Below are 27,197 nucleotides of genomic sequence, written 5' to 3'. Positions count from 1 at the left end.
ACCTAGCAGATATTCTGTGGGAAGGTGAATCCATACATTCCCTAACACTTATTACCATCTAACAGGACTTCCCATTTATTTCTTCCTCCTCTAAAAACCATATTTAAACAAAAGGAAAAATACAAGAAAAGCATAAATCCATTTAAAAGTTTGGAAAACAAGAAAGTGTACCATCAGCTAACCAAAAAAGGTTGGGAAATTCCTGTAAAATAGGCAGTAGAAAAGAAAGGTTGACTGGGAACTGGAGCAAAGATGTTGCAGCCCCATCAGACACAGCCAAGTGCTGGCTGGTGAGAGCAGCCCCAAGCTGGTGGCCAGGCTAGCCAGAAAGGGAACCAGGACGGGTGGCTTTAGGCAGTTCTGTCAAGAGAGCAGCACCTCCCCAGCAGGAGAAAATGCGTGGGAGGAGCTTTGTGACTGTGAGGGATGTCTAGGCTACTCTGGGCCTCCGTGACCCATGGGGAGAGGATACAAAGGATGCATAGTATCCCAGGATGGAAGATGCTTTTCTCATGTGGCTCCTAATGAAACCTGCAGGTCACCTACATGCTGCCTACATACATCCTGAAGAAAAACAGGCTCATTGGTGTATGCATACAGAGCCTACCCAGAGCACCTCCTCCCATCCGGGGAGAGAAAAGCCCTGGAAGGGGCCCATTCTTGTCACCTAGTCTTTGGTGGAGTATGTACACAAGGATCACCTAGTCCTTCTGATAGAAATGTGAAGGAACTACCTAAGAGCATCAGATATTTGAAGAAAACCAAAAGTATGAGAAAGACACCAGGATATACTACTGATTTTTAACAAAGACACAAATATGGTGCATTAGAGAAAGGATAGTCTTTTCAATAAATAATGTGAGAATAATTGGATATCCATATGCAAAAACAACAACAACAAAAAAAATGAACACGGACCCATAACTTCGTACCAACATGGCTTGTAAACCTAAACAGAAAACCTAAAATTTTAAATCTTCTAGAAAAAAAGCAGGATAAAATCTTTGTGACTTGCATTAGCCAAAGATTTCTTAGATACAGCTTCTGAAGCACAGTCCATAAAAGAACAAATCAATAATAGGCAGGTCATCAAAACCAAAAACACGCTTTTCTGAATCTGTCATTTATACAATGAGAAAGCTAAAAGAAAAGCAGGAGAATCTGCTAGAAAACAGTTCTGGGGACCTCTTGAACACTGACTGTTATTCTCTGTGGGCAGGAAACATGCTGTGTCAGACAGTTCAGCCTCCCAGTGCCTTCCCCCCAGCTCAAACCCCTTTCCCCACCAGGGAGGAGCAAAAGCGGAGCGGCAAACAATTCCAGCAAAATCATAGTTTCCTGAAAACTCTAAAAACTGAGTTGACCCTTGAGCAACATGGGGGTTAGGGACACTGACCCTGCTCATTGAGTAAAAAATTTGCTTAACTTTGGACCAGCCCAAAACTTAACTACTAATAGTCTGCTGTTGACTAGAAACCTTACTGAGAACATACACAGTTGATTCATACATATTTTGTATCTTGTATGTATTATATACTGTATTTTTATTTATTTTTTTTTTTAAAGATTTTATTTATTTGACAGAGAGAGATCACAAGTAGGCAGAGAGGTAGGCAGAGAGAGAGAGGAGGAAGCAGGCTCCCTGCTGAGCAGAGAGCCCGATGCGGGACTCGATCCCAGGACTGTGGGATCATGACCTGAGCCGAAGGCAGCGGCTTAACCCACTGAGCCACCCAGGCGCCCCTATACTGTATTTTTATAATTAAGTCAGCTACAGAAAAGAAAATGTTATGTAGCAAATCTTAAGGGAGAGAAATTTGTAGAGCTGTACTGTACTTATTTAAAAAAAAATACATGGATAAGTGGACCTGCACAGTTCGAACCTGCATTGTTCAAGGGTCAATTATACCTTCCTCGAATCCCAGAAAATACAGAAATTGAGGAAATTGAGAAGAACAGTTGTTTGATGCCAAACCAAGTAACTTGGCATCAAGACCTAAGTGTCCTAAGACCTAAACTTATTAGCTGTAGGCGTGTGACCTAACCTTTGTGCAGGACAGTTACTGCATGTGCCAAGTGGGAAGCACTGTGAGAACTAGCAGTAGGGTGGCCGGGTGCCCAACAACCAGGCCTGCCACTTTTGCAGGGGTGCCTCCTGCTTTCTCTGCCAGCAATAGAGATGATTCTGTCAAGTGTAAAAACTACATGCAAGTGTAAGGGTTATTTTTTTTTTATTGTTTCCTATGAAATCTAGCTGACATTTTTGCTAGAAAAAGTCTAAAGATCTAACATTTTAGAAGGGATTAAATATTCCTGTGCAAGATGGAAAAAATTCGGGAAGGAAGCCAAAAAAACAAATACCCTGAAGAGACTTTAGAGTCAAGAGGTGAGGGTGGAAGAATTTGACACAAGGGAAAAAGAAAAATGCAGAGCTACTGGTGATGTGTTTGTAACAGGAGGTTTTCCCATAGAGGATAAATCTGGACTTCCAAGGAAAAGCTGCATGTCAGGCCTCAGGACAAGAAGAAAAAATGTTAGGTCAGAGGAATCTTGTTGCTGACCACAAGGGGTCACAATGCCTGAGGGTGGGCCAGAGGACATAAACATAAGGTCTGCACTGCCAAGCAAAATGGATGCTTTGGCACATATGTGAAAGCAAATCTGCCCACACGTATGAGCCCTTGCAGTCACCTTAAACTTCCCCTGATTTTCCTGAAAATGAAGTATGACAGAAAAAAAGCAGTTATGATATCCTGTGAGTGTTTATACCTTTTCCCTTCCCTAGGAGTGTTCCTTATCTACCAACTCTGCCCCTAGGCTTATATATAGTGCTGACTTATGAGGGGGTGGGAGGACAGATATCAAGTTTGATTGCCTTCCAGTGGAAAGGGCAAATGAGAAGGGAAGAGCTCTGGGAATGGAGGAGGGGGCAGAGAGGAAAGCCGGGAGGGCTTTCCTGAGGAGGCTTGGAGGAAGGAGCCACAGTTGGGGGTCTCAGGGAGCTCAGCTCACAGGATATAACTCAGGTTACTTCCCTACTGATGTTGAGCAACTGCAGGAGAGGGAGACCAGGTGTTGGTCTATGTTGGAGGTCAAGACTTGTAACTGAAAGGAAAGGGAGATAAATAGCTGCATGGAATGTCAAAGAGCATGATTTTGGTGTCTAAATGAAGCTTAAAATGCTGGAGTATAACAACCAATAGAAAGTACCTCAAAACACACAAGAAGAATGAATTTCTCAGAAAATTGGCTGGTATAAACAAGAGAACTTTGTAATTTAAGGGAGAAAAACATATGCCCAGATAATGCCTTCAGTCTACATAGAATTACAAACCGCAGCTACAATATATTTAGTTGAGAGGGTGCCCAGTAATGTACAGGTGAACACAAGAGTGATGAGACATAGGGACTTACATGGCCTGGGATATTTCTGAGTTGTTCCCATATAAAAAATAAAATTTATTACGGCTTTGAATGACACACTTGACCAGATAGACTTCACAGATATATTCAGAACATTTCATTCCAAGGGAACAGAATGCATATTCTTCTGGAGTACACATGGAACATTCTTCAGTATAAATCACATACTGGGTCACAAATCGGGTCTCAAGCTATACAAAATGATTGAGATTATACCATGCATATTTTCAGACCACAATGCTTTGAAACTTGAAGTCAACCACAAGAAAAATTTGGAAGGAACACAAACACATGGAGGCTAAAGGGTGTCCTACTAAAGAATGAATAGGTCAATCAGGAAATTAAAGAAGAATTAAAAAATACATGGAAGCAAATGGAAATGAAAAATGCAACAGTTTAGAACCTTTGGGTTGCAGCAAAGGCTGTCCTAAGAGGATATATATAGCAAGCCTTTCTCAAGAAACAAGGAAGGTCGCAAATATATAGCCCAACCTTATATCTAAAGGACCTGAAGAACAGCAAATAAAGCTTAAACCAAGCAGGAGACAGGAATTAATAAATATTAGAGCAGAAATCAATGAAATAGAAACCAAAAAACAGTAGAAGAGATCAACAAAACTGTGAGCTGGTTCTTTGAAAGAATAAGATCAATAAGTCCCTGGTCAGGCTTACCAAAAAAAAAAGACAAGACCCAAATTAATAAAATCATGAATGAAAGAGGAGATATCACAACAATACTGAAGAAATATAAACAATTTTAAGAATATATTATGAGCTTGGGGCACCTGGGTGGCTCAGTGGGTTGAAGTCTCTGCCTTCCGCTCAGGTCATGATCCCAGGGTCCTGGGATCAAGCCCCACTTTGGGTTCTCTGCTCGGCAGGGAGCCTGCTTCCTCCTCTCTCTCTGCCTGCCTCTCTGCCTACTTGTCATCTCTGTCTCTCAAATAAATAAAATCTTAAAAAAAAAAAAAAAGGAATATATTACGAGCAGCTATAAGCCAGCAAATTGGAAATCTGGAAGAAAGGATGCATTCCTAGAAACATATAAACTACCAAAACTGAAATGGGAAGAAATAGAAAACCTGAACAGACACATAACTAGCAAGGAAATTAAATCTCCTAACAAACGAGAGTCCAGGGCCAGATGGCTTCCCAGGGGAATTCTACCAAACACTGAAAGAAGAACTAATACCTGTTCTTCTGAAGCTGTTTCAAAAAATAGAAATGGAAGGAAAACTTTCAAACTCTTTCTATGAGGCCAGCATTACCTTGATCCCCAAACTAGACAAAGACCCCACCAAAAAGAATTACAGACAAAATTCCTGATGAACATAGATGCCAAAATTCTCACCAAGATACCAGCCAATAGGACCCAACAGTAGATTAAAAGGATTATTTACTATGAGCAAGTGGGATTTATTCCCGGGCTGCAAGGGTGGTTCAACATGCACAAATCAATCGATGTCGTACACATACATTAATAAAAAAAAGGACAAGAACCATATGATCCTCTCAATAGATGCAGAAAAAACATTTGACAAAATACAGCATCTTTTCTTGCTTAAAACTCTCTGCAGTGTAGGGATAGAAGAAACATACCTCAGTTCATAAAAGCCATATATGAAAGACTCACAGCAAATGTCATCCTAAGGTCAGGAAAATGGCAGAGATATCCACTATCACCACTGTTACTCAACATAGTACTGGAAGTCCTAGCCTCAGTAATCAGACAACAAAAAGAAATAAAAGCCATTCAAAGCAGCAAAGAAGTAGTCAAACTTTAACTCTTCACAGACTACATAATACTCTATGTAGAAAAACCCAAAGGATGCCACCAAAAAATTGCTAGAACTGATAACAGGAATTTAGCAAAGTTGCAGGTTACAAAATCAATGCACAGAAGTGAGTTGCATTTCTAAACATGAACAATGAACAAAGAGAAATCAAGGAAAAGAATATTCAATAGAAAGGAGGACAGTCTCTTCAATAAATGGTGTTGGGAAAATTGTATAGCCATGTGCGGAAGAATGAAACTGAACCAATTTCTTACACCACACACAAAAATAAACTCAAAATGGATGAAAGACCTAAATATTGAGACAGGAATCCAACGGAATTCTGGAGGAGAACACAGGCAGCAATCTCTTCCACCTCAGCCACAGCAACTTCTTACTAGACATCTCCAAAGGCAAGGGAAGAAGGGCAAAAATGAACCATTGGAACTTCATGAAGATAGAAAGCTTTTACACAGCTAAGAAAACAATCAACAAAACTAAAAGGCAACTGACAGAATTGGAGAAGATATTTCAAATGTCTTATCAGATAAAGGCTAGTATCCAGAATCTATAACCTATATATCAAACTCAGCATCCAAAAAAAAAAAAAAAAAAATCTAGTCAAGAAATGTGCTGAAGATATGAACAGACATGTCTCCAAAGAAGACATACAAATGGCCAACAGACACATGAAAAAATGCTCAACATGACTCAGCATCAAAGAAATAAGGATCAAAACCACAATGAGATACAATCTCACACCAGTCAGAATGGCTAAAATTAACAACTCAGGAAAAAACAGATGTTGGTGAGGATGCAGAACAAGGGAAACCCTCTTACACTGTTGGTGGGAGTGCAAAACTGGTGCAGCTACTCTGGGAAACAGTATGGAGGTTCCTCAGAAACTTGGAAATAGAGCTATTCTATGACCCAGCAATTACACTACTGGGTATTTACCGCAAAGATACAAATGTAGTGATACAAAGAGATACCTGCACCCCAATGTTTATAGCAGCAATGTTCACAATAGCCAAACTATGGAAAGAGCCCAGATGTTCATCAACAGATGAGTGGATAAAGAACATGTGGTATATATCTACAATGGACTATTACTCAGCCATCAAAAAGAATGAAAGCTCACCATTTGCAATGACATGAATAGAACCAGAGGATATTATGCTAAGTGAGATAATTCAGTCAGAATAAGACAAATACCATATGATTTCTCTCATATGTAGAATTTAAGAAAAAAAATAGATGAACATAAGGGAAGGAAAAAATAAAATAAGATTAAAATTGGGAGGGAGGCAAACCATAAGAGATGCTGAACTCCAGGAGACAAACTGAGGGCTGCTGGGGGGAGGTAAATGGGGAGGGGGATGGAGTAACTGGGTGTTGGGCATTAAGGAGGGCATGTAATGTAATTAGCACTGTGTGTTACATGTAACTGATGAACCACTAAATTCTGCTTCTGAAACTAGTAAAAAAAAAAAAAAAAAAAGAACAGAAGTTATTAAGTGAACCTGAGGTGTAATATAACAATAAATCCATAAGTGGGCCTCTCCCAAGGTTGAAGGAACAGCCCAGTGATGGCATTATGGAACTAGATAGGCTTTGGCTGTCTTCCCATTCAGCCATCATCAGTATGTTGGTTTTCATCATGGTCACAACGTGGATACCATGGCTCCAGGCATTATATCTTCATACACTCTTGTCCAAAGTCAGGGAAGGCTTCTTGTCAGAGTCTCTTTATATTAGGAAGGAAAACCTTGCCCATAAGTCCAGATTTACTAGTTCATTCCCTAACTATTGGGAAGACTAAGAAATAGCACCTGGCATTGCTGACTTCCAGAGTGAAAAAATAGGCTTTTAGAGTAGGGAAGAGGTAGAAACCAGGCAGGGAGTAAAGACACTATGTAGCAGTCAAAGGAAATAGATCTTGTTCTGCATAACTAAAGTTTGCAGTAAGCTCTGAGTGTAAAAAAATGCACTCAGTGGGAGATGGTGAAAAGGCAATGGAATGTGCTGAATGAAGGCATTCAGAAAGATCATGGTAGGTTTTGATGATGAAGGTCAGAAAAGACAGGTTAAAATTTAATCAGGGTAAACTGAAGGTCTTGCATTCTATTAAAAAAAAAAAATCACAAAAGTACAGGCAAAAAAAAAAAAAAAAAAATTCTGACCAAATGAAGCACACATGGAAAAAGCTGGCCCATCTCCTTGGCTGCAAGTTCCAAAGAGCTAAAAAGGCTCGGCTGCCAGAGCAGCTTATGTAACCAGAGGCTGCAGGAATAATGTCCAGAACAAAGGGGCATGACCCCAAGGCTTCCTGGGCTACCTCTCTTGCCCAATCTCTGTCTCTGGATTTTTTCTTTTTTTTTTTTCACCTTCATCCTTTGGTGTCACACCCTCCCTGCTCAGAAAGCCCCTTTGAGGGACTGCTCAGCAGATCCCATCCCTCAATGACTCTTGGTCAAGTGCTTGCTTCTCCAGCCTTTCCTGATCCCAGTCCCTCAGGCCTCAAGTAAAATGGACCACTGCTGCCTTGTTTCCCGACCTAACTCCCAGCACTTACTGGGCCTTGGCTCTGCTCGTCTTGAAGCTGGACCCAAGCTCAACTTGGAGGGCTGGGAGGATCCCTGACATCTGCATGGTGTGTGACATCCATGACCTTCGCTGGTCTAATGGATGACTGTGCTCCAGCTGTACTGTAACATGCTGAGAGTGGTGTCTCTCATACTCAAGGGTACTGTGAGGACACACAACAGGGGAGGCAGAGGGGATGTGATAGACCGGTAGTGAGGCCACTGCACCAGTTCCACAATGGATTCATAAGACAGTGACCAAGATGTAGAGTGTAGACCAATTGGGAATAGTCTGGAAGGTGAAGGCAACCACACCTGCTTTTCCAAGGCTCTGAAGCTGTGCGATTCACTAGGTGGGAAGACAGCCTGGCTTCAGGAAATGACCTTGAGTTTAGCATTGTCGGTTTAGGGACGTCCAAAGGAAGATGTCAGGGTATTGGTTTTGTGAGTGTTCTGTGAGCTGGGAAGGAAACCTGGGCTGGGAGTAGGGATGAGTGAATGTATGCTCTGCACACAGGTGGTGGCTGCCACTGGCTCTGTGCGATCTCTCACAGGGAGAGTGCTGTCCATGGTAGCTGCCAGCCACCTGTTGCTCCTTACATTTAAATTTGTTCACATTAAATCAAATTAAAAATTCAGCACTTCAACTGCACTAACCACATCTTAAGTGCTTATAAAACATTCCTGTTATCTCAGAGTGTTCTGGCGGGTGGTATTGATCTAAGTGAAAAGAGGAGAGGGCCTGGAGTTGACCCTTGAGGATTGTTTCCAGAAAACAGCGGGCACAGGAGCCCTGAGAGGGCTCTCTCCTCCCAGGAGAGGTGGGAGGACTGGTCATGGGAGGAGAGGTGAGGGGTCATGTCATAGTCACAGGCAGAAAGGAGTTAGTGGCAAGATGTCCAGTGCAGCTATGAATGCATCAGATGAAGATGGGAAAAACAGCCTTGGATTTAGCCACATGGCAGCTGGGTGACCTTAGAGGGAACTCTTCCAGTGGGTTCACTGGTCAGGGGCCACAGTGGGGTGGTTGGGGAGTCAGAATGAGAAAACAGCCAAGGGAGACCATTTTATTGACAGGTTTGGCTGGGAGAGGGAGGAGGAAACTGAAATGTCCACAGAGGAGAGAGTGAGGGTAGGAGGTAGAGAGGAGGATTTTGTTTGTCTGTTTAATGAGAGAGCGTGGGATGGTTAATAGCCTAAAGAAAATTCCAAGAATTTATTCCCTAGATACACTCACACGTTCATAAGTACACCGTGATTTAGGGGACTAGTTAGCGAATTGTCCCATGACAAACCCCATACACATTCAAAAGAAAGAGAATTTTCTACAATTCCTTATATAGGACTATCTCTAAGATTTATTTTGCAAGATGCAGAACAGAGTATATTATGCTACCCTTGTATTAAAAATAAGAAGGATATCCTCAGATAGCATATGCTGATATTTGGCATGGGGGACAAAACTTCTGAAAGAATCAGCATGAAACTGGTCATGTATTAAGAAATTTCCTCCCAAGATGAGGGACTGGGTGATGAAAGTGGGAGTGAATCTTTATTAATGGTATTTTTCTAGTGCGTGATTCTTTTAAACTATGCCCATGTATTTTAAAAATAAAAGTATTTTTCATAGTCACTAGGACAGAATTTGGTTGAGAGAGAGAGGTTAAATAATCAGGAAAGGTAAACCACCTCCTGCTTTTCTGGCAGGACTTCTTGGCCTTTGATTACTTCATTGGGCTCTCCATGAAATCGGGCATATTTTAACGTAATGAGTTTTTGTGATACTCCACGTTAACTATCCCATATTGTCTACTGGTGGATAACAAATTATCCCTGAGCAATAAACACTGGCTCTCTCACAGTGTCTGTGAATCCGTACATGCCTACCAGGGTGCCTCTTATGTTGGGCAGAGCTGCAGGTATCCCAGGACTGGCTGGGCTTACACCCGTGGATAGGAGCCTCAGGGCCCAGACATGAGTTCCTCACCATGTAGGCCTCTCCACGTGTGAGGGCCACTCCCAACAGGGCAGCCAGCTCCTGTCAGAGCCAGTACTCAAGAGAGAACACACCTGAGCCAGAAGCCAGTCTCTTAGTAACCTAATCTCCAAAGTGACATCCTCTCACTTCTGTTGTGTTGTGTTGTTGAGAAGTGAGTCGCTAGGTCCAGCCCACACTCCAGGAGAGAGGGTTCCACAAAGGAGTCATACCAGGGACTGGGACCACTGAGGGCTAGCAGAGGATGCCCACCACTATATCCCCAAATTCACCTCAAATGAATGCTTCTTTATATGGTGATGTTCTATTCCAGTTCATCAAAAGATCTTTTGCATCCTGAATAAAAGGGAACTCCTGCATTCATCACTGTAACCTTTCCTATAACCTTATAGCCTCAGAATAACCAGCTGCTATTTTGTCATTCTGCAGTAATACTTGAGGGACTCCCATCTGTTTTTGATACTTCCTGAATTCTATCAGTTTGATAAAATTTGGAAATTTTGATAAAATAAAAGGAAAGTACCATCACTTCCTTCACCCTCCAAAATCACTTCGGGGACAGAACATTCTCCCCTATCATGTAAGACAGGCCTTGATTTTAGGAAATACACGCTGATGTGTTTAGGGGCCAAGGGGCTTATGGTCTGCAACTCACTATCAAATGGTCCCTCCTTAAAAAAAAAAGAGGATAATGAAGCAAATGGGGCAAATGAAAGCAGTTGGTAAATCTGAGTAAGAGTATTTCTGACTCCCTAATACTGTGTGTGCAATTTTTCTGTAAGTTTGAAGTATCAAAATTTAAAGTTTGAGAAACACTTCTCAGACCCATCACCAGACCTGTTAAATGAGAATTGTGAACGGGACCAGAAAAACTCATTTTATGAAAGATCCTCAGATACATTCTGGTTGTCAGTCAGTAAGGCTGAGAGCCAACTACATGAAAGTCTATCTCATTCTTAAAGCTGCCTGTGTAGAGCATCAAATTTGCCAGTTGGACTTTGCTTCCTCGGGTCCCCGTGGTAGTCCCATGGCCCATTCCCTAACTGCCGCCCTTGGTTCTCCTCTAGCTGTAGAACTGGCCCCTTGGAGGGATGGGTTTTGGTGACAAATGGGGAGTCTGACAGTGCAGCCCAGTGAAGAAGGAAGACTCCCAAGATGTGTTGTTGGTGGTCACTGTAAAGGGCAGAAACACTGGGTCTCAGCACAGAGTGGCGCAGAAGCCCTCTCCAGCCTGGCTTGTTTGGCTCCAGTGCCATACCTCAGAGCTCTGGATCCCCCCAGTGACCAACCCTGCCCTTGGAAGCCCACTCTGCCTCAAGGAGGCCAGTGGGCAGACAGATAACATCCTACAGCTCTTACATCGGGTCGTTACTTGCCGGTGCACAGAGGCCTGCCTATCCTGCGTGTGGCAGTCTAGAGAAGCTTCCAGGAGTGTGCCTGCTATGCCATGTCTTCAAAGAGCACTAGGCATGCAGACATGTAGGTGAGACTCCGGGACTAGAAGCTGCTGCCAGGTCGGTGTGCTGGAGAGGTCAGGAGAGAACCACTTCCCTCTGAGCTCCCTGCACACCAGCCTGCCCCGAAGCAGGGTAAAAGGGCCAGTGAAGATGGCAGGGTGGGGCTGGAGGTGGGCTCGGAGAGGTGGGCTCGAGGTCCAGTCCAGTATCCACTGGAGCCAGAAGCGCCGGGGTCTTTCGCGCTCCCCCAGGGGCTGCAGCTGCTTCACAGCATTGAGGTAGTTAGCAGGTGCCACAGTGACCTATCATGGGTGGGGTCAGTGGGGCTCTGCTGCCCTGAGGACCCGGAAGGCAAGAACTCAAGCCCTGTGGGCGGAGCTCCCTTCTCAGTGGGTCATTGCTGGTGGTGAGCCTTTGCCCCCGAAGAGGTCTTTGTTTGGAAAGAGCTGTCCTCGCATTGTGTGGAGGCCCTTCAGCTCTGACACACCCACTGTCTTGTTCTGTTCAATTTCCGGTTCGTGCATGTTTTCCACTTGCGGTTAGCCCTCACTTCCTCCCGGCCCGGTACAGCTGGCTGCTGCACTGTGCATGCTGGGGGAGCACACCAGGACAGTCTTGATACTGGTACCAGTTCTTTCTTGAGGCGTGGCAGATCTTGGTTTGCAAGCTGCTTTTGTTACCATTAAGGATGTCTTACTCTTCTAGTGGTCTTCAGGCCCTTCCAGTTAAGCCTACAGAAGTTAAGAACATTTACCCATGTGCTTTGCCACATGCTTACCCAGAATGCTCAATTCAAAGGGGGGAAAAATGTACAGTATATACCCACAACCTGCTGCAACTGGATGATTCTTGATTTGGTGCATGCTTGGTTTTTGGTTTAAAGCAAACTGTGCTTTAGCGGCGGCCTTTGCTAGATGACACAGAATCACCCCACAAACACCTGGCCATGTGCGCCTAAAACATTTATCCCATGCCCTCTTAACAAAATGACTTGCAGATCATTCAGGGTAAGAGGCAAAAACCATCTGTATTTTATTACTTTTATCAGGTGCTTCCCTGTCAGCAAACAGCTTATCTCCTATGCCATACGCTGTTCTTGGCTTCACGCAGGGAAACGGCAGTAATGGTAGAGAAGGAACTAAATATTTAAAAACATGTTTAATTCAACACCTATTAGGTAGATCAGCTCGTGTTTCTAAATAGCAAAGCAAGGAGGCAGAGTGACACTCCAAATACTGGGACCTGCTTAGAAAGCTAAGTCCACAGCCACGTGGCTTAAGCAGGATTGTGCTGGCTGACAGCTCAACCCAAACTGTGACTGTGATGTCTTCCAGAGTTGGCACTAAAGACCTCACTGATCACACAGGCTGGACTCCATCCTTCTAGAACTTTCCAGATTCTGGAAAGCGTGTGATGAAAACAGAAGGAAGCCTTTGCTGCTCTCCCAGCATGAAATGCAGTCACATTTTGAGACCTGGAAGCAGTGAGTGGAACCAGGCGCTATTGGAATGAAGTATTGGTACTAGCTTCTTCTGTGCAGTGATTTCTAGGAGCCTCATGAAGTGCCCTTTTACCACTTCTCCACCTATTTTGTGTGCCCTTCTGAATGCGGTATGCAGATAAAATGGCAACGTTTTAGTCCTAGTTTTTCTTCTTTCTGAATTTGTAAAACTTCTTTTTTAACCAAAAGACACCTAAATTTAGTAATATTGGCCTCACCCAAACAACCAAGAACATATTCTAAGTCCATTTGTACATTGTGCATTTAGGGCCTAAGAACAATAAGAACTTTCATATTCCCATTAGATGGACAAAGTGAACCTGTGGTGTTGCATTTAAAATAATAAAGTAGCTATTATTCTACTTCTGCTATCTTGGAGAGAACATAAAAGAGCCTTTGGAATAGGGTCATGAAAGGGTTAAGCCCATGCATTTGTTCATGCTGCCTTTCAGAGCCTCCCCGATACCTGGGAGTGCTGCTCTTCAAGGCCTAGAGGGGTACGTGTATGACACACTGAGGGGCTTACCTAGGATTGGTTTTGTAATTAATTTCAGTGAAACTGTAGTCATTGCAATTTAGAAAACCCCATTTTGGCTCATGTAACACCAACACCTACTGGGTCACATCTCCCCCGGGGCACATGCACACTTGGGAGAAACCTCAAGGGGTCTGACTAGACTGTATGTGGGGTGTCAGTCATGAATGCTCTCATTTCTTCTTCATCTAAACTCTGTGTTCTGGTAACACTAGGTTCTTAGATGTCTTTGATCTCTAAGACACATGTTTGCAAAAAAAAAAAAAAAAAAAAAAATCCTTTCTCCCTCACAGAAGCAGTGAATTTCATGCCTATATTATACCACAGACATGAACTTAAAAAAAGTCTTCTAGTCTGCTTCTCACTCCACCTGTTAGAAAGTCTGACCTGGACCCTGCCCCCCCACCCCCAGAGGAAAGTTAATGGAAATCCCTGGGACAGAGGTGGTTTGGTGCCATGAATAGGTTTCAAGGGCACCAACTAGGACAGCGTTGTGTCACTCCAGTTCAAGATTTCAGGACACGCTAGACAGCCTAAATGTTCTCACGACCCTGAGACACAGCAGTGAGGTGTGTTTGTGTGTTTGGTGACATTCTTGTCACCCAAAATCAGCCATCAGTGCTGGTTACAGTAGCTGCCACTCACCCAGGAGGGAATATTAGGCGATGGAAAGAAAAGTGAAGTAAAAGATGGAGGTGAAAAGCAGGAATTTTTCCATTTATTGAGGCTAATAGATGGGAATGAGTAGGCCTTAGCTGTTCTGAGGGAAAGGGATGTCCAGTGAATGAAGGCTAGAGCCCCACCTTCCACTGAGGGTGTTTTTGTTGGAGAAAAAGATCAGGTGTGATCAAGTAGACCATCCCTGGCTCCAGCTTTGTCCAGGCTCCTCCAAAGGGGTGCTGATGGTGGCAGTCCTGCTGGCTCCCAGCATGGGCACCCAGGGCAGCTGTTCTTACCTGCTGGAGACGGGACCCTACCCCAGCCCTCACCCACCTGGGGTGAGAGGAACATACCAATGTCTTAGGCAATGGAGGCAATGTGGTCTTGTCAAAATCGCAGTCAATGTTACAACTATTGGTTGGGTTTTAGTCATGTTATTGGTTGTGAACTGTTAGATTAACAGAGGCTAGAGATGTTTTTGTTTATCAAAGAGCCATCCAGTGTTTATTTAGATGGGGAGAAACAACCTCACTGCTCTGGGAAGATCCTAAAGATGGGAGGGGGTGTGGCATGTGCTTTCTTCGCGGTCTGAAATTGAGCATGCATTTTATAAGCATCTTTCACAAGATGCTTTGGTGATGGGTGAGGTGTGTCTAAAGGCTGGAACCACTCTGCAACAGACAGGAGCCCTTTCCGTGCTTACACATACCCCAGACCCCCATGGCAGCCACACAGAAGGTACAGATGCCTTTGGGGCAATGAGGCAGCTTGCCCTGTGTGGTCATGCCCATTCATGACCTGTCACTCCTTGTTAGTAATGATGGCATTATTTTCTTAGATTAAAGATTATTCCCCCTTAATATTAATGAAAAATGTTTATTTTAAATTGAAAAATATCTTTGGTTGAAACCCTGCTGTGGGGCGTAGACTGTCTCCTGTATTTAATTCAGTGGACTCAGCCCTTTATTTTCTAAACTGTCTGGGTTTCTGCTTTATGGCACAGTGAAATCCTGCCCCTCCTGCTCCTTGATTCTGGACTCGGATGAAAGGCTGGGCACCAGGTTCCCTCTGACTGACATCCACACCACCCACTCACCCCACAGTCGAGGTCCTGTTAGAGACCTTTGATTTCTCTTCCTGGGGCTCTTACACCTTTGTGTATCACCTTGACCCAACCAAATTGTTGAAGTTTCAGTTGCTCAGTCCCTAAATGCCCCTCAGCCATGGCTTTCAGTGAGCCTGTGGGGGGTTTCTTTGGAGGAACCATGGGTGCTTTCTGTCCTTTCTCCTTGTCTATTGATCCACTCACATCCTGAGCCCTGGAATGCCCCTGCTATCCACCTAGCACCTGCAGATAAAGACAATGCCTTGCCTGGTCAAAAATCTCTCTCGGTCTCATCTCCTAAGGGACCCCAGTGACCTGTGTGTAAGCTTATGCAGGGAGAGAAGAACACTGCCTCCCTCCTTGGCTCCCAGGGCTTCCGGACAAAGAGGGAGTTAAATCCTGAAGACCCAGCACATCCTTCCTACAGTCAGATCAAGAGCAGGCCAGTTCCTGAGTAGGGGACACTGTGACAGTCTTGTCCAGGAAGTGCCTCCTGCAGACACTTGGTCATCTGGGTGATCGGAAGCACAGGAGTCCTGTCTTGGTAAAGTAACATCACTGTATTTAGTATTGCAGGTGATGAAGAGCTATCAGATTAATCCCCCTCCCTCTCTTCTGACGAACTAACTGCCCAGGACCATATTGTAGCAGATGGAATGGATGGAGGGCTGACTCCTGCGCTTCACTGCAAAATAACATCACGCCTGGAGACCTAGTTCTTTCAGTGAAAGGTGCCATTCGAAAAGGAACTCAATTTATAAAGGACATTTAGTTATTTGTCCCCTGATTTGAGGCAAACTGACCACCATACTTTTTTTTTTAAAGATTTTATTTATGTATTTATTTATTTAAGAAAGAAAGAAAGGGGGGTAATAGGGAGGGTGAGAAAGGGGGAAGAATCCCAAACAGACTCTGTGCTGAGTATGCAGCGGCACAGGGTTCGATCTCACGACCCTGAGAATGGTGACCTAAGCCGAAACCAAGAGTCAGACACTTAACGGACTGAGCCCTCTAAGTACCCCCACCATATTCTTTTTATGTGATTATTAATCAAAACGCAAAATGCTTTTTTCCCCTTTCTCAGACAGAATTGGTGGCCCCTTCATCCGACTTCTGTAACTCGCCAAGAGCTCCCATTCTGTGTCTTCCTCACCCTCCCTTTTATCTCCTCCTTCTTCTGTGGTCATGATATGCACTCTGTGGATGGCCGTTCCAGAAGTACTGAGTGTCTTATCTATATATTCTCTTATTTCCTTAGAATTACTCATAGCTTGCTTTTGATCTCAGGGACTCTGGCTCTTGTTATTTCTAATGACATTTCTATTCCACATATTCCATCTGCGTTCTGACCTGACCCCCATGGCGGGCCATGTAGACAGCAGGGTTAACACCTTCGGCCCAGGCTGCTGCTGGGCTGTCTCCCCTTTGTGGATGTCCCCAGGCACTCCAGGGCCCAGCCATCCTTCTTCTCTACACTTGGGTCTGGGTGTTTTCAAAATGCATCCATTCAGTTCAGCTGCCTTTTAAGCAACATCTGTTACCAGTTTTCTCTCCTTATCTAACGAAGGAGACATCGCTTATTTTAACCTTGGTTGTTCCTGAATAATGTATGACTGTCTGTACTCCCCTTTCTGTGCTTGCTAAACTGCACTTTGTTGCCATATTTAAGTCCTGGCTCTTTCCATTTTCCTTCTTGGAGGGGCTCTCCTTAACGGTTCACCCATCGCTAGCCTTCTTCCCCTGTTAGAGCTGTTAGAGCACTTGTGATTTTGCCAACTAACATTCCCACAACATTTCCCTCATTCGCTGGCTTCGTGTGCCCTTCAGAGGCCTTTCCGTTTAAAAAAACAGGGGAAAAAAAGCCAAAGATGTGTGCCTTCTTAAAAAATTTAACTCTTAAAACTTCTTTCCTGGCACTGTAAGCAACTTTTTAAAACCTTGCTTGAATTTGTGCTTACAGGTCAGGAGAGGGGTTAACGTGCTGGGTTCTGGAGCCAGACTCTGAGACTCTGAGCCAGGTGGGATGGGAAAAAAAAAAAATTGAGACCTTACCAAGAATCAGAAAGATCTCAGCAAACCTTCCTGAGATGGAAGTGGGAGCCAGCTGACCCTGAGTCTCCCAGTGCAGGGGGCTAGGCGTGACATAACAGCGTGAAACCAGAGATGCAGCAGCAGGCTGGGCTCAAACCTCCTGGGCGCTGTGTGACCTTGGACAGGCTGTGTGACCTTGGGCAGGATTTTCAGCCTCCCTGGGCCTCGATTCTGTCTTGAACATGATGACAATGTGATGTTTCTCATAGGGTGGTTCTGAGGAGCAAAGGAGTAAATAGATAGCATTTAGAAGAGCGTCTGGTATGTATTGTGATGTAATTTTTGGTCACTAAGTTACACAAAAACAATAGAATGAAACAGACATTGAAAGTGAAATAAATAAAGCAGGAGGGAAAAAGAGTTTGGATATACAAGCAGAGTTAGAAGTGCAGGAAATGGGCACGCAGGGAGTAAGTTGCCAAGAATGACATGAAGCTAGTACAGAGAACATGCCTAAAGCATGGGGCTAACGCTCGGAACACACTTGCCTGTGCTCCACAGTCCCTGCAGAACCATATCGTTGGAGTGTGCCCGTTGCATGCTGAAAGCCCGGGTGTCGGCAAAGGGTCTGCTGCATTCATCGCTTGGTGATCTCATGCGAATTTTGGATAAGTGAGAGGATCGCATTTAGGGACCCATACCTCATAAAAAATACCAGAACCCACTATGTTAGGGTCCATGATGTCCGTGATCAAAGGAACGAGACTGACACAAAGTGAAAATTAAACAAAGCTTTATTTCGCGCCACGCATAGAAATCAAACTGACTTGTAGGGGCCATCTCTTATGAAGAGACAACGATGATGACCCCGACAAGGTCACTCCCAAGAAGGCTGCTCTGGATGAGGCCGCTCTGGACGAGGCCACTCCGCAGATGAGGCCACTCCAGATAAGGCCGCTCCCAGGACGAGGCTGCTGCTGACGAGGTCGCTCCCTAGACAGGGCTGCTCCTAAGAAGAGACCACTCTGGACAAAGCCGTTCCCAGGACAAGGCCGCTGCTGACGAGGTCACTCCCCGGATGGGGCCACTTCCCAGAATGATGTTGCTCTGAGGCCACTTGCGCGGCACCGCGGCCCAGAGCAGCGAGGCTGCTCGTGGCAGGGCTGAGGCCAGGGTGGTGAGGCTGCTCGCGGCAGGGCCGCCGCTCGCTATGGCGAGGCTGCTGGCAGAGAGGCTATTCGCCATGGCGCTGCTACCTATGACTACGATGACCAGGATGACCACAATGCTCCCAGGACCACGATGACCACGATGCTCTGACTCTCCCGAGGACTACCCTAATGGCTATTCTAACGACTATCCTAACAGCTATTCTAACTCCTATTCTAATTCCTCCTACTACTCCAACGGCTATTCTGGCTCCTCCTACTACTCCCCCCACCCCAGCCTCACAGACTAAACTTTACAGAGGTGGTTGAGCCCGGCCCACACACAAGTGGCCAATGGGATTTCAACTCACCACATTAAATATATGCACGCCCCACGGATTGGATGTCTCCATCCGGCCTGGCCCTCCCCTATATCCGGGGTTTGCAACTAAGTTCCTCTGGCTAACCAGGCCCTTACACACTGATGGACTGTGGAAGGACAGAGGCCATGAGCAGCCCAGACGAGGGCCTTCTGCACTTCCCAAACCCAGCAAGGTAGGCCAGTCTCTCATCGATTTCACTTTGTCATTTTTGTGTGCATTCAGCAACTTGTAGCCACCTATAGAACTCCATAGCTTTAGCAAACACATAATTTTTGCAGCCCAGGTTTCAGAGATGGCTGTGGCTAATAGGTCGTACTTGGCTCTCCGATTCCAGAAGCATCCAAATTAGTGCATATCCGGGGATGGCTGCTGCAGGCCCCTCACACTCTATAGAAAATAGTTTACATTCTCAGGCTATCTATGGAGTTTTCCTTCTAAGAGCCTTTAATTTCTGCTTTTGGAAATTTAGCTCTGAATCTCAATTACACAGAGAAAGCAGGACCCAAACAATAATTTTAAAAGTAGATAAAATATTTTTTAATGTTAAACTGACTTTATACTCCCCAGGGTCAGCCTGTGCAATTAATGAACTCGTGGGCTCTGGAATGTCACCCTTTGGGTGAGCTGGGCTGGGCCACCAGGTCCTGAAGCCTCTTTAGAGCTGGGTTTTTTATCTTGGAGGGTTTTCGTTTCCAGCTGGGATCAAGCTGGTCATCCGCAGCCTTCCTGGTGGCCCTTGATCCTGCTCCTCCCTCCACCTCCCCAGCTGTCATTGCAGACCCCTGAGTCAGAACCACACCTGAGGGCTTGGGGGAACCACAATTCCTGTTCCCACTGAGCCACAGGCCTAAGGGGCCCAGACCTGCATTGCTACCAGGGCAGGTAACTGGCCTCTGAATGATATCCTGGGCCTTCTGACAAAGCTCACGCTGCATTGTGCTTTTTGGGACACCATACATGTGCCAGACAGACCTGTGATCCAGATAGTGATGTTGCCTTCAAGAATATGAGTGTGTCTCCTCTACATACCCGTGAGAAAGGAAGACTCCCCAGTTCACTGCAGTCATGGCAAGCTCTGGGCTGAACAGTGATCATGCTGGCTGCCCAGAGCTCCAGGCTGTGGTCTCCCTTCCACCCGTATTGGCGGGGTGCAGGCTCTAGCTCGCAGGGCTGTGTTGTGGGCTGTGGGGACAGATCCATGCGCCCTCTCCAGAGAGTCCACACTGTGTGGGATAGAACATCAAAGCAGGAAAACCCCTCACACAAACACTGACAAAAGCAGATGGTGTGTGTGGAGCACAGGAATCACGGTGGAGGGTGAAGGTGACAGACAGCCCTTCTGGGCTGAGCGACCTGGGGTTGAGTCCAGAACCTCTGGGAAGCCTCTGTGGTTGCATGTTCTTGTCCCCTGTTTTAAAACCTGGCTTGGGCTGTGTTTGGATGATGACGTTGAGGAGTGGGAGGCCGGCACTGGCAGCAGGAGGTGTGCTGGGCAGGTGGGGTGAGCAGGGCTCCATGGAGGACTGAAGTCCGAGGAGGAGCACAGAGGCACCCACCATAAGGGCTCCAGTTCTGATCTGAGCAAGCAGGTGGTTGTGGCCCCTGAGATGAGGTGACTGTGAGAGCAGCTGGCAGAGGTGAGGACATGGGACTTAGGACGCTAGCGTGTCTAATGGTCAGCAGACCTCACGTTTTGTACGTTTTGTCAAATACTGAGGAACCAGGCCACTCCCAGAGGGAGAGGTGGCATAGGCAATGCCCACAGGACAGCCTGAAGGACCACTACCCCTGCTCCTCCTGCCCTTCCCCCAATACGGTGGGGCTTGTCACAGCCTGAAGGCCTTGCCAGGCTCAGGGCAGAGTTGCAGTGTTTCATAATTGTATTAGAGTATGTCCAAAATCCTGCTTGTTTGAGGTAAGCTTTCCTCTAGATGTAACAAATAAAAAGAGTCTTGAGGCACCTGGCTGGGTCAGTCAGATGAGCACACAACTCTTGATCACTGGGGTTATGAGTTTGAGCGCCATGCTGGGTGTAGAGTTGACTTAAAAAATTTTGTGTGTGTGTGAAATGTCCCATTCTTTACTTTCTTTTTCACTTGAACAGCCAGGCCCTTGCTTAAGTTTGCCCTGATTCTAGCTACAGGACCTCAGACAAGTTGCTTAGCCTCAGCCTCGTCAGTGAATGACACAGAGAAGACCTCACTTGTGCTAATGAGGCATGCATGGACAGGGCTGTGCCCAAGGGAGGCTTCCAGGCCTACTTCTTCCTGCTCCCTAGAGCTGTAGCGGCTTCCTTCCACCCCACCTTCGCCTTGTGATAGGCTCGCCCTGGGGGAGCCAGTTACATCAGCCTGGAGGTGGGGAGGGGGCCATGCTCTCGCAGTGGTGCTATCACCAGGCCTCCACATGCGAGGCCACAGGCAAGATTCAGGGGAGCTGGGTGCCACAGGTGCCGTTGCTGGACTGAACCGGCCCAGGAACACAGTGCCTGTCTGAGCCCGTGAGGCCAGCAGCCAGCCACATGGCAGCCTCTGAGCTCTGCACAGAGCCAGCCCCTGGCCAGTGAAGCTTCCAGTAAACAGGAAGAGATGAATGCACAGGCTCTCTCTGTCCTTCAGCCAGGAGCTGCCCAAATAGTCTTTCTGTGGGTGGTTGTTGCTCTTGAGGGGAAGGGGTAATGGAGTAGCTGCTAACAGATTTCCTATTGGGCAATAATGTAATCCATTGGTTGTGATTTCCTGAGTGCTGTGAATAGAAAGATCCCGGAGCTGACTGCGGGGTCAACCAGAAAGAGTCCCTGCTACCAGCCCAGGAGGGGGGAAAGGGCCGTCCCAGGTCTGTGGAAAGCACTGCAGGGCTCAGGAAGTACTTCTGTGCTTCTCTGCAGGGAAAAATGGATCCGATTATGTTTCCTTTCTTCTGTTAGGCCGTGCATTTGAACAACACACTTCATGATTAGGTTCCTCTGATAATCATTACAAATAATGATGCAAGAAGTCAGTCTGGGCTTTTTAAAGAATTATTCGGATCATGAGTGTTTTAATGAGGCACGATTGGGGAAGATTTCATTCTCTTCATTCTGATGCTTTTTGTAGGGAAGAAGTTAGTGCTATTATCTTTCTTATATTTTTAATAAGACTTTAAGAATCTCTAAAGAAGCCAGGTTTGTTTATTTAGGGGATAATATTGCTCCCTCCCACCGCATCCCCTAAGCAGGGCTGCTAAAGAGCAGAGGCAGCCAAAGAGCTGGGCGGCTGCAGGAGGCAGCCCGGTGCCAGAGGGCTGCTCTGTGCCTCCTGGCCTGAGCCCACAGTGTGGCCTGGAAGGGACCTGCTCATCCTCCTCCACTCCAGCTTACTGATTTGTGAGAGATGGCAGGCAACAAATCAGAGTCTCCCAAGTCGGGAGAAATTTTGAGGGCTTGTTAAAATTCAGAGACTTTGGACCCCACTTCAGACACGGAAGTTAGCCATGCCTCAGGGAGGGGCCAGTGAGTTGACATTTAAGAGGCACTCCAGGCTTTTTTTTTTTTTTTTTTTTTTTTTTTTGTGACTTGACGGAGAGAGAGACAGCACAAGCTGGCAGAGTAGTAGGTGGAGCGAGAGGGAGAAGCAGGCTCCCCGCCGAGCAAGGAGCCCAACATGGGGCTTGATCCCAGGACCCTGGAATCACGACCAGAGTCAAAGGCAGTCACTCAACCAACTGATCCACCCAGGCGCCTCAGGCTCTTAAGTGGCCACAGGACTGAATGATTATCAAGGTTCTTCCAGAGTAGAAAATCCGTGCTTCTGGAGTTTATTCTGCAAATGCTCACGGTCTTCCACAATAAGGGAAGATGTGGCAAGCAGAGTGGACTGGGGCTCAGCCTCCTGGCTCCTCTGCACCAGAATGGTGGGGTTAGGGTTCTTTTCCAAGTTCATGACTGCAGATAGAGGAGATCTAGCCCCGTGAGTAATGGACAGCAGCTGGCTTACCTGAGAGAACCTGTCTCAAGGCACAGTGGAGGAATGGCGGAGGCCTGCCCGTTTGCACAGGACAGGCCTGGCTGTCACTCACTGACCTCAAAACCAGTTTAAGTCTCCTTCTGTGGCAAGCAGGCTGCTGCAGCTTGTTTCTTCTAAACTGCTGCGATGTTTCTCTGGGCTTGAGCCATAGGGTCTGAAGTTCTGCTTCGGCCCCTGGCTACCACGTCCGGCAGGGAGGACAGGAGATGCAGGAGACGAGCCAAGCATCTGCCCCCCTTGCAGCCAGGATGCTCAGCCCTACACTGGCAAAGGCCTGGGGAGCTCAAGTCTTCCCATCCACCATAGGTCATGTTTCCTGTGGGGGTCAGGACACTCCACAAGGCAGATCAGGCCCTGAGGAACCCACCACTGAGGGGAAGGGCCGTGGGCAGGCTTGGCCAGACCCAGCCGAGGGAGGGGCATGGTCTCTGCACTTGTAGAGACAAGTACTCCTGCTGCCTGGGCTGAGGTTTGACAGGATGGTGGGGTCCCTGGCCAGCATTCCTGCCTTTGCTCCCAGTAGCGCAGCTCAGTGTGCATAGCCCATGACCTTCCATACATCCCCTGTCCTCAGGAGCCACCCTGAGCAGGGCAGTGCCACAGGTGGGGTGGTGGGTTCTGAATCCCTCCCCGGTCCTGAGTGAAGCGCCTACCTTGGCCTGGGTCATCCAGGGGAGAGGGCATGTCAGACATAAACCTCCTCCTGGCCACTGTGGGGCAGGACGCCCCCTCCTTAGAGATCTGAAGACAGCTCTGTGATCCTTCACCTGTTGGCATAGCCACACACACAATGGGAGAACAGCTTGCACCCTGCAGGGAGCCTCACAGGCTCCTTTGGACCAAAGCCCGCTTTGATTTACCTCCCCATGTAGAATGCTAGGGAGGCCTGGCTAGAAGATTCCATGACAAGCTAGGGAATAGTTTATCCTCATTCTAGTTCTAGTTTAGTTAATGTTATTTAGCCTTTAATTTCTTATGGCTGCTTGTCAAATCAGGAAATAGACTCATATTCTCTTACAAAAAGACATTTGAAAAGGTCTCATTAAGTGTTAATTGACATCAACTAGAAGAGTCAGCAGTGACCTTATGATTGTGTTTTACATCGGCAGTTAACAGGAGAAGTGGCCTTGTTAGAGGACAAGAAGTGCTAGTAGCCACAGAAAAGGGAGCAGATGCACTATGTAACTTCCGGGAGACTCTCACATGGCCTGGCAGTTTTGCTTCTCCAGCCCTGAGAACTAAATCAGGCGGTCACTGTCACCCTGGCAGGCTGAAGGTTGTGTAGACCCTGTAGCCGTGGGGCCTGAGGCTGGCGTAGGCCCCTGTGGGGAGGCTTGGGGAAATGCTGTGGCCCGTGCAGCAGGAGTTCACTGGTCCCCGTGACCCACCTGCCCCCTTCCCCATAAAAGCCATCCCCTGAAGCCTGTTCCTGTGTAGGCAGTCCCCTATACTGCTTATGGGGGGAGGGGCAGCCACTAGACTCAGAGAAGGTGACTGTCCGGAGTGAACGGGGGTCCCCCGAGGTACTACAGATCTAAAGGATTCTCACTGGGTGAAACGGGGTTGAATCAGGAGGCAGAGGCATTTGACTCCAGAGTATGAATGGGACTCCTCTCCCTGAAACAGAGAGAGCATGGCATTGTGTCCAGCCCTGGGTGGTGCTGGGGGCCCCCAAGAGGGACCAGCTACCTGGAGCAGCGGCAGTGCTTGTGCTCAGAGCTATGTCTTTCCCAGAAGTAAATAACTGTTATCAAAAATCAGTGTGTGTATTTTAAGCCAAATTCCAAAGGAGTTATTCATTTTTTTCAACAAACAGGGCAGAGCTATAGTCATATTTTCCAGCACCCACGGGACAGAGGGGGTTGGGAGCTATAGGGTTCTTGGGGACAGGCAAGGGGCGCCCCAGGACTGGGAGCAGCAGGACCTCCTCACCCCCAGCTGCCTTGGCTGTGGGCTCCTCTCTGCAAGCCTGACAGGCTGCCCCTCCGTCTCAGCCTGGCTCTCTGGGAGATTTCATAGGATGGCCCTGATGGCTCTGGATGGCTCAATGGCTCAGAATGGTCCTGTGGCCCTAGGGTCAGAGGCCTGGTGAAAATGTCTGTTGTTCTGGCGTATCTGCTCTGGGCCAGGGACTTCATGTTCAGTGACCCCCGTGTCAACCTTGCAAACATGCACCGTGGCTGCCCACGTGCAGATGTGGAAACAAAGGCTCAGAGAGGTCCACTTGCCAGGGTCACCAAGTTTACAGGCACAGAGCAAGGACTTGGCCGCAAGTCAGTGCTCTAGGCCCCTGTTCTGCCCTTTCCCCTCCCCCCGGCCCTGGGGATCCAGGGAGGAGGAGATTCCGGCTGCTGTTTCTCATTTCTGCCTCAGTAGATTCCCCACTGGGCTAGGAGGTTCACACAACACGATGTTCCCAGCCTATGCCTGCAGGCTCCCATCTCCTCAGGGTCAGAACTGGGGGCTCTGCACTCTGGGGAGACCATGGGCAGTGTCAGAGCACCCCCACTTCCCGGCTTCTCAGGCCACAGAGTGTGCTGTGATGGAGCTCAAGGGACACCACCACCCAGGGCCTCTCACAGCAGGGGCAGGAGTCTGTGTCCCTCCCTCCCGGGGGCCACCATGTAAACTGGCATGGCTCACTCCTTGTTCTGTGTTCTCTCAACAGCAAATGAAGCTCATGGCCCAGAACCTGAAGGAGGACTCAAGGGAAGGCAATGAGGAGGAGGCCTGAGCGCCCACCCGGGCCACCCTGAGCCGAGGGCAGAGGGGCACCTGGAGCAACATGGCGGCCCCTGAACCCAGACCCAGGGCATGGCCACAAGTAGCAGCAGTCCCCTCCTCCCCTCTGCGGTGTCCCGGTGTGGGCCATGGAGAAGGGAGCTGAGACCCAACCCCTCCCAGTCCCACGCCCAGCCTCCCCCTTCCTTCCTGTCCCTGCAAAGGGCCCCCATGCCCTTGCAGCAGCACGACCGAGGCCCAGAGCCTGGCTTGCAGTGGACTGCTGCTCCCCGTGCGCCCCTCACAGCGGTGGTCAGCCCTGGGGGCTGGGCAGCGGGTCAGGGCGTGTGCCCACCGCACCACCAGCGGGCCACCAGCAGGCCAAGAGCGGGGGCTTCCTGCGGGACCTCCGTGCAGAGGGATAGGGGCGAGCCAGTGTTTCCAGCACCTGGACAGCTCCAGATACCTCTTGCCTGGTTCTCCTTTGCAGTATGTGAACAGACCCTTTCTCAACAAAAACCATAGTAACTGAGCTATTAAAGGCGACACATACCTCTCTGACTCCTGCTTACCGCACGTGCACTGAAAAGGCCCTCCTTCTGAAACGAGCCCTAGTCAGGTTGTTAGAGCTCTGAGCTGAGAGTGGGGCTCTGCTGGAGGCTGGGCACCTGTGTGCCACTTCCAAAGTCTGTGGCCAGGCCCAGCCAGTTCTCAGGAGGTTCCGCTGCCACTGGAGCCTGTCCCCTCGTGGGAATGCAAGGGCCCCTGGGGCTGCTTTCATGCCCGTGGCACCCGGCACCCTGGTGTGGGCTCACCCCCCACAGAAGAGAGCTTCTGCCCAGGGGTGCCATCTACCCCCTGCCTGTGCCCAGAGGGCAGCACACACCTCTTTCACAGGCACAAAAGCGGTAACCCTGGAGCTCAGGCTGCTCCCCTGGCTGTGTCTTACCTGGTCTGACCACAAGGACCACCCAGGAGGGCAGAGCCTGGCTCCCTTTCCCTGCCAGCTCTCGGGCTCAGCCTTGTGCAGCAGTCGGACCCTCTGTGCCTGGGCCCATGTTCCTCACAACGGGCCACCACAGACCCATGGGCCCTTCCTTCCACCAGGGAAAGAACAGCTGGGGAAAGAGACTGAGGACCGTCTAGTCCTGTCTGCCTCAGAAGCCAAGCGCCTTGATTCTCTCCTGCACCTCAGAGTGGAGATGGCCTCAGTGGGCCCGTTCAGCAGTTGGCTGGAAGGCCTTACACTCCCGTCTGCCCCTCAGTGTGGTCACATTGGTCCTGCCAGACTGCCAAGTCAGCATGGACCTCTCTGAGTCGGCTCTACCCAACTGCTGCTTGGTCTAAGGCACTCCAGGGCCCTACTATCCAGTGGTGGTTCTAGGCTTGATGAAGACTTTCTAGAACATGCTCAGGTTCTGAAGCCCTGGTGAATGGCCGCCACCGCTGTGGCAGTAAGCCGAGTCCCCAGGAGCTTCCTCACAGTCTAGCCTGAGTGCTGTGTTTGCTGCAGAAGGGGCAGGTGTCGACAAGGTCCTTGGACCAGCTCTTGGTCTCCCACAGGTCCTGACCATGAACAGGAGTTAACTCCCTGCCCCTGGGCTCCCAGCTGCAAGTGGCCACTCTCCAGACTGGCCCTCCTCACCCTGTGAGGTGCCCGTGCAGAGCCGGGGGTCCCTGCACTGGAGGCAGTCTCTCCCAGGAACCTCCCTGTGCCCTTCTTTGGTACCACCGGCAGAAGCGCAGTGCCTAACCAGGGTGCAGCCTGCCCTGTTGAGGGCAAACGGTGCCTCTGGGGTAGGCCAGGGTGCACAGGACTCACTTCCACTGGGGCCACAGGGACACAGAGGCTAGACGTGGGATCAGCCAGGTT

The 27,197-nt window shown here is 48.0% G+C and overlaps 1 protein-coding gene across 2 annotated transcripts in view; it reads left to right on the top strand.

Annotated features, from left to right (window-relative positions):
* The window catches only part of ANO10 (anoctamin 10), a 234,543-nt gene extending 208,658 nt beyond the window's left edge, over positions 1-25,885 (top strand). Inside the window, exons 1-2 of one of the 2 annotated variants that reach the window (XR_009402432.1) lie at positions 18,666-18,771; positions 25,272-25,885. Coding sequence is in view for 1 of the 2 variants with exons in the window: in XM_059390695.1 (XP_059246678.1) it covers positions 25,272-25,337 (66 nt within the window). In the remaining variant the exon portion in view is untranslated. Of the gene's footprint in view, positions 1-18,665; positions 18,772-25,271 lie in introns of those variants that run through there. The other variant, XM_059390695.1, reaches the window with a different exon arrangement.
* The last annotated feature ends 1,312 nt before the right edge of the window (positions 25,886-27,197 follow it).

The sequence above is a fragment of the Mustela nigripes genome, chromosome 2 (assembly GCF_022355385.1).
Source record: "Mustela nigripes isolate SB6536 chromosome 2, MUSNIG.SB6536, whole genome shotgun sequence".
NCBI lineage: Eukaryota > Metazoa > Chordata > Mammalia > Carnivora > Mustelidae > Mustela > Mustela nigripes.
The sequence above is the reverse complement of the archived record's forward strand: the minus strand, read 5'-3'. Positions and strand labels throughout refer to the sequence as shown.